A 7,685-nucleotide genomic window follows, 5' to 3' on the forward strand; every position below is an offset into this window, starting at 1 on the left:
GAACCAGATGGGTTTTTACAACAATCGACAATGGTTTCATGGCCATCATTAGACTAGCTTTTTAAATTCCAGATTTATTAATTAAATTCAAATTCCACCTTCTGCTGTGGTGGGATTCGATCCCATGTCCCCAGAGAAATACCCTGGGTCTCTGAGTTACTCGTCCAGTGATAATACCACCACGCCACCGCCTACCCCTAGTGCAGAAGAAGACTGCGGCTGTCACGGGGGACTGTCACATCTCTTTGTGAGATGCTGGCATTGGATGTTGCATCAATCTGTCTCAGTGGCCATCCAATGCCAGTTGCTCTAAAGCTTACAATAGCTCTTACCTTCGATGCGTCCGGCTCCTTCCAAGCCTCAGCTGCAGACTTGTGCAGTGTCTCACAATCAGCAGCACCCCATTGCATAAAGATTGTGACTGATGCATTGTTTCAACGTGCTAACCATTTCATCATGTTCAAGATGGACAACACCTGTCAAGCTGAGAGAGCCAGAGGCTTCAGCACTATATCTGGCTTCCCATTGGTACAATGTACTCTTGTGGCCCTTAGAGCACCAGCTGGACAGTTGGGGGCATTCATGAACCGCAAGGGATTCCATTCAATGAACATTCAGCTTGTCTGTGATCATCGGAAGCGAATCATGCAGGTGTGTGGACGTTACCCTGGTAGTTGTCATGATTCTTTCATTCTCCACAACTCACAGGTGCCTGCAATTTTCAGTCCTCCACACAGAATGGAGGGATGGATACTTGGCGACAGGGGTTATCCTCTGAAGACATGGCTCATGACACCAGTGAGGAACCCAAGGGATGAGGCGGAGGAACGATACAACGGGAGCCATGCGGCCACCAGAGTGACAATCGAGCAAACTATAGGCCTCCTAAAGATGAGATTTAGGTGTCTTGACCGCTCTGGTGGATCACTGCAGTACGCACCATCGAGGGTTTCAAGAATCATTGTCGTCTGCTGTGCCTTGCATAACCTGGCGATTGAACATGGAGATGCCCTATAGGATGATCAATGTCAATGTGATATGTCATCAGATGATGACCACGTTTCTGATGAGGAAGATGGGCATCAGTCTAATGATGATCATGGAGAGGAAGCTGAATGTAACTGGGCTCTAATTGCTGGAGAAGTTTTTTAGAGATACAGCACTGAAACAGGCCCTTCGGCCCACTGAGTCTGTGCCCACCATCAACCACCCATTTATACTAATCCTACACTAATTCCATATTCCTACCACATCCCCACCTGTCCCTATATTTCCTTACCACCTACCTATACTAGGGGCAATTTATAATGGCCAATTTACCTATCAACCTGCAAGTCTTTTGGCATGTGGGAGGAAACCGGAGCACCCGGAGGAAACCCACGCAGACACAGGGAGAACTTGCAAACTCCACACAGGCAGTACCCAGAATTGAACCCAGGTCGCTGGAGCTGTGAGGCTGCGGTGCTAGCCACTGTGCCGCCTCAAACAAGGGATTCTCTAATAGGAACGCGTTTCAGTTGAAATGATATAAATCTTCACAACTTTCAAACTGCTTTATGACATTAATCATTGTGAGGATCTGACAGTGCAAAATCTCTAACCTTTAGTGGGTGAGACAATGTGACGAACCAATCCATCACATCATGAGGGACACGACCCAAGTGTGTGGCCTCACATTTGAGACAACTTGAGTTGACTAACTATGTAGTATCTGACTTCAGGAATGACATGTTCAATATCAAAATGTCCAATCAAACACTATTATTTAACAAATCAAATAAATGTATTTCAAGTCACCCAGTGCACCAGTAGTGCTGGCTGTACTTGGGAGAAACCAACCTGCAGATCGCCTGTAGAGAAATAGTAAGTAACTTACCTGTAAACCATTCTCCTCCCAATCGGGAGCCCACCCCAGCCCCATGATGCCTAATATTTTGGCCCTGGCTCTAATCTTCCTCCCCCCCCCGCCCCAAACTTCAGCCTCTACGACCCCCGATTTCCCTCCATCCTAAAGCCCACACTCGTCTGACCAATCACTTGGCTTTGGGCTGCTGTGTGCTACCAGCTGATCGAATTTCATCACTTACCTGCGTGGCCTCCTGTGGCAGCCTCATTGATATGAGAATAGGATCCAAGGCTCAAAATCTGGGCTTCTCAGACCCTACCATTCCTGTGCAGGGTATGTACCCTTCTTGTGAGGAGTGGCTCCCAAATTTCTAGACTTAGGTGTTTTATTATCCCTCCTTTTAGAATGCTTTCTGAAATTTTATCAACAGTAGCCTCGCTGGCCTGTAGTTGCTGCAATTATCCATGTGCCCCTTTTATTACACGTTGATTCCATCCAGGAATGCCCGTTTATAAAGTTTGATGTTATGTTAGTTCCTTCGTAAAACTTGGGGACTGTACCCTTTACTAATGATTCCCTAAAGATAGTAGTAAGAATGTAACCAGGTTCACTAAGTTGCCTAGCACGTGGCATCAGGAGGAATCCTGAGATAAATACTGTGAACTCTTGCAATTTAATCTAAAACTTAATCCCTCAAATCCTCTAAGACTGCATACTTGGCATTGTGTGACCATTGCACATCTCAACTTGGTCTTCAGGCCTCATCAGCTTATTTCATAGCTCGCCTGAGCAAAGCTATCGATGCCGACGCATCTGCCTCGCCGTCAGCAGCCCTCAGAAAAATCCCAGGAGGGTAGTTGGAGCAGGCTACGGGTTGTGATGGATGTGTGAGGGAATGGCCTATGTTGATGCCTGTGGAGTCTGAGGAGGACTCCTGATCCTCCTGGCTCCACAGGATAATTTTGTTAATAAAAATTCATTTTTGGAGTTGGCTGCTGAAGAATCCTGGGTGAAGCTTACCCACTCATTGCTGGCAAATTCTTTATAGGATTCTTTAATAGTCATTAGGCCCCTCATTTACATATTTAAGGAGCCTAATGCCAGTTTTAGAGCATCTGCCCTGGAGCCTAAAATAAATGGCCCCACAATTTTAGCAGTCGGACCAGCACCTGCACAGAATGAGTGCTGACAGTGTCACTGCTGAATTGTTCAATGCTACGCCCAGTTTATTCTTGAAAAATGGGTGCAACCAGTTTTTACCCCTAGAGATTTTATGCAGTAGGAAGGAAAGCTCATGACTTTAATGGATCTATGATGAGTGAAAGGGAATGTGACATCCCTGCTTTTCATAGACTCCAGTGCAAAAATTTCCAATGTTTGTGGCAGGTAAACTGCATTTTACTCAAAAAAAAATTGTTTTAAAGGATAAATAATAACGTTCTTGAATCTTCTCACTTCAGATCACAGCCGAGCACTTCATCCTATCCATACTACCCGAGTTTTTCTGCGTATCACCCACAGCAAAGACAGGAGACAAATTGGAAACCTGAAAGCACAGGAACCAGAACAGTTTCAGGTAACAGTGGTTTCCTCTCACATGCAATGTAGACAAGGCTGCAGTGTTTCTCACCATGGTTTTGCTGCATTTCATTTTCTCCAGTTGTGCCCAAAATGTCCTTTTATGTGCATTTCAGTATTTGGGTGTCCATTTGTAATATTGTAACCCCCTGGATAGAATAACTTGCAAAGTGGTATGCTGAGTCAGAGTAATAACCAAGTCTTAGATGGGGTTCCTTTACCTCTGCAATAATAAACTGCTTCTTATGTGAATGCATCATACAAAAAAATGTGAAATTTTCATTCAACATCTTTCTGAGGGAGCACTGGGTCTGCTGCTGGAGAAATAGCAGGAAGGTGAGTCTTGTGGGAATTTGAGAGTTTCCTTGTTTTTTCCCCAAACTTCGTAATTTAATAGTCCTTTTATGACATTAATGAAACCCAGAGTTAATGCCTAATGTGCAATGGTAATGTCTGCTTCTATTAATAGATAAATTCCTAATGGGAGTTTAATCCTCCCATTACATGGTACAAGTTGCCAAGGTCCACCTGTCCTCATGGACCAGCTAGAGTATGTGGGGTCAAGGGATGTCCGCTTATTTAAATATTGCCATTGGGTCTTACGCCTCAATGGGTGTATCTTGACCACTTGCCAGACAGGGAAGCCACAAAATGCAACAGAAGCTGTCCATTATGGGGGAAGGGGAAAGGAGAAATGCCGCAATATGACCCAACAGCCAGTGTTCCTTTTAATTTTTTTTGTTGTGTGTGCCTGTTTGTTTGTTTGTCAAATGGGACATTTGTAAGCGGCCTGCGTGGTACCTTTTGGGTTGCTGACCATTCGTGCATGCGTGCATTTTAGAGAGACCCATCAGCCCCTTTATAAACAGGGATGAGAGAGTCTTCCAAAGCATCAAATCTTGGGGAGTCCAGGACAAGTCTGTGATGTAACTGACATGCCTCTTATTATGAGGCATACCAGTCACTGCTGTTTCACTAGCTAATGAAACCCCCAGCTTGGAAGTCCCCTTCTTCTTGGGCTACAAACCCTCTGATGCAGGTGATCTTAGTTGGGGTGGAAGGACCCCCAGGGATTCAGAGAAATATATGGGAAAAGAAAATGTAATTTTGGTTGTTCTGGCCAGCCACACACTATGCAGTTGACTCCACAGAAAGAGTATTTATAGAATGCCTTTTATGACCTCAGGCTGTCCCAAGGCACTTTACAGCCAATGAAGTGCTCTTGAAGTACAGTCACAGTTGTGATGTAGGGAAACATGATAGCCAATTTGTGCACACCAAAGTTGCACAAAGAGTAATCAGATAATGACCAGATATTCAGTTTTTTAGTGATGTTGGTTAAGGGATAAATATTAGTTAGGTCAGCAGGAAGAATTCCCCTGTTTTTCTTCAAATCGTACCACGATAAACGTGGCCTCAGTTTAATGTTTCATCCAAATGATGGTACCCCCAACATTGCAGCATTCCCTCAGTGCCCTGATGTGTCTGCCTAGATTAAGTGGTCATGTTTCTGGAGTGGGACTGGAAGCCACATCTTCTGACTCAGAAGTGAGAGTGCTACCACTGAGTCATAGCTGATACCAGCTGCAGGACATGTACCCAGATTCATACACAGTATTGGGCAATGTTTCTGAAATCTTGGTGATAACTGACTCCTGTAAAGTTAAATATCATACATCCATACAAAGGACTGAAATTTGAAATACCAAAGGAAGTAATGAATGGGAACTTCCTGGATACAGTTGGGAAGCGACACCAATTACCCAGCCTAGTCTGCAGTACCAGTTTGGGATATTGCATTTAACACAGGTTATTTTACTCAGCAGGATGAATTCAAAATGATAAATGGGGCTTGTAATTTTTCTGTAGTAATGAACAGGTTGTTTGTTGTGCTTTAACTTATCCTATTGTCCAAGTGGCAAAAACAATAGCAGATATAGCATGTAATTGCAAAAAAAAAGGCTATGTTTAATCATAATAAAAACAAAGTGCTGTAAATACTCAGCAGGTCAGGCAGCATCTGTGGAGAGAGAAGCAGATCAGAACTCATGATGAAAGGTCACAGACCTGAAACGTTAACTCTGTTTCTCTCTCTACCGATGCTGCTTGACCTGCTGAGTATTTACAGCACTTTCTGTTTTTATTTTGGATTTCCAGCATCTGCAGTATTTTGCTTTTATTTCTGTGTTTAATAATACTCTGCAGTTAAAGAGATCAAATTCTTTTCTTTCTCGCTTTAACAGGCTTTGGTGGGACAAAAAGAAGATGAGGAAATGAGAAGTACAAGAACTTTGTGAAGATTTGGTTGTACAATTGTTCAAACGCTGCTTCAGTCTGACTGTATAACCTAAGGTTGTGGCATTGTATGTAAGCAAGAGAGGTTCTTGCATAGTTGAATAGTTTTAGTACTTTCATTCTTTTGATTTTTTATGTAAACTTACTACTGTATTGTGAACCTTTAATAACAATGAGGGTGTACTACAGAATATGAGAAATATTCATGTATGTATGAGCATTTGAGCCAAGCAGTGGAGTTCTGCTATTTAATTGTCGTTACTTTGCAATAATTTATTATAACTTTAAAGGAAGAAAATATGCGGTAAGCTAAGGTATACTGTCCATACATTCACTACCCTAGATACACATTTAAGTCTCTGGGAGGTTTTGTGGGGGGTGGAACTGAACAAAAAGCATATTTGTTGAAACTCATTGTGCTTTTGGTTAATTTTCAATTTGCCATCTTTGCTAGCACTCCCACGAGCAGATGTTGCACTAGGAGAACTCTGTCCCTCTGCAGCTTTTTAGAAAATCCTGTGTATGGCAAATTCAAAAACTATGAATATTATTCTGGGAGAATAAGGCAGCTGGTAATTAAAAATAGAATTTTGGCTTGGTATTTAGAGCAAGACATGCTCAATATTTAATTTTGCTTCTCAGTGCTCACTCATGGAATTTCCTATGGATTCACCCACTGATTTAATCCAGTCACTGCCCTCTGCATCCTGCCCCGATTTCTGTCTCTGTTGGCCTGCCTTTGTTTCAAGTATAACAAGTTTCCCTCTGCTCTGCACAAGAGCATAAAGTTTAGTTACATGAGTTCTTCAAAGACGTGGGAAGCTAAATGTTCCAAAACACAGGGAGAATCATTGGTTTCATAGTTCTCAAACCTTATTATGTAAATGAAGTGACTGAATAATTAAATACTTGTCCTCATATCCTCCACCTAAAGCTAGAGTAAGCCTGCATGCTGGATGGGATACAAGGGAAGAATCATGGAACATAGGAATTGCTAACTTGAAAGTCGCCTGATGCAACAATAATAGTTGCTAATTAATCAATCATAGTAATCAATCTCTATCAATTATTGCATACCCAGAAATGACCTGAGAAAAAAGCCCAGTGGCAGAAAGGTTTGGGAACCATAGATCCAAAGTTGCCCCTTTCGTTGCCTTTGACATGTTGACATTGAATTCTCCTGTGACCAGTGTTTTCTCTAGATTGCACACAGACATGCAACAACCCAGAAGACATTGTGCAGGTCGCTCACAAGTTGTCCTTTTTAAGGTACTGTACGTGCACGTGCAAAATAATTTAAAAGTACCGCACATTGAAATGAATTGGCCGCCCCAACACAAAAATTCAATGGGACATTTCCTGTGCCCAATTTTCATCCTCCCAGATAAAAGTTCTAAACAGTAGGCAATCTTTCTTTTGCTGTCATGAGCACTGCACAGAAGCATACAATTAATGGCACAAGAATCAGCAGTACTAACTCAGTTTTTTAACTAAAATATTCAGGCATTTCCTCAGAATAAAATTCTGCCTTTATTCCTCTATGAAGACACAGCTTGCAATCACTTTGTGCTTTTCTTTTCTTGTGGTGTCTTGTGTATGTTTTAAAAGACGTTGAAAAGTTACAATAGTTGGTAGTGCATTATTGCTTGCTCATTACGTGCCAACAAGGAATAAATGACGAACGCAGCCCACCATGTGTTGTAGGCCACAAATTTTCACCGAGAACCTGCGCAGAAATTTCCTGCACTTATTTGCCCACACTGGAATATAAAAACTGATGTAAAATAAGCACAAATGCAGTGTAACCAAAAGGGTTAATAGTGAGTGGGCTGCTGCTGCTCTCTTTTGTCATGGCACCTCACTGTCAGAGCCTCTAGCCTCTGTTGCTCCTTTTCCTCTTCTCTCATTATCTAGACCATCGATATGTCCATTGGGAAGGACTTTCCAGCAGCTTAGTCCTTGTAAA

General features: G+C 42.5%; 1 protein-coding gene across 1 annotated transcript in view; it reads left to right on the top strand.

Annotated features, from left to right (window-relative positions):
- The window catches only part of saraf (store-operated calcium entry-associated regulatory factor), a 32,126-nt gene extending 24,782 nt beyond the window's left edge, over positions 1-7,344 (top strand). Inside the window, exons 5-6 of the mRNA XM_068030409.1 lie at positions 3,307-3,422; positions 5,668-7,344. Coding sequence (XP_067886510.1) covers positions 3,307-3,422; positions 5,668-5,693 — 142 coding nt within the window. The 3' untranslated portion in view covers positions 5,694-7,344. The remainder of the gene's footprint in view (positions 1-3,306; positions 3,423-5,667) is intronic.
- Positions 7,345-7,685: the final 341 nt, after the last annotated feature.

The sequence above is a fragment of the Heterodontus francisci genome, chromosome 4, assembly GCF_036365525.1.
Source record: "Heterodontus francisci isolate sHetFra1 chromosome 4, sHetFra1.hap1, whole genome shotgun sequence".
NCBI classification, from domain to species: Eukaryota; Metazoa; Chordata; class Chondrichthyes; order Heterodontiformes; family Heterodontidae; genus Heterodontus; species Heterodontus francisci.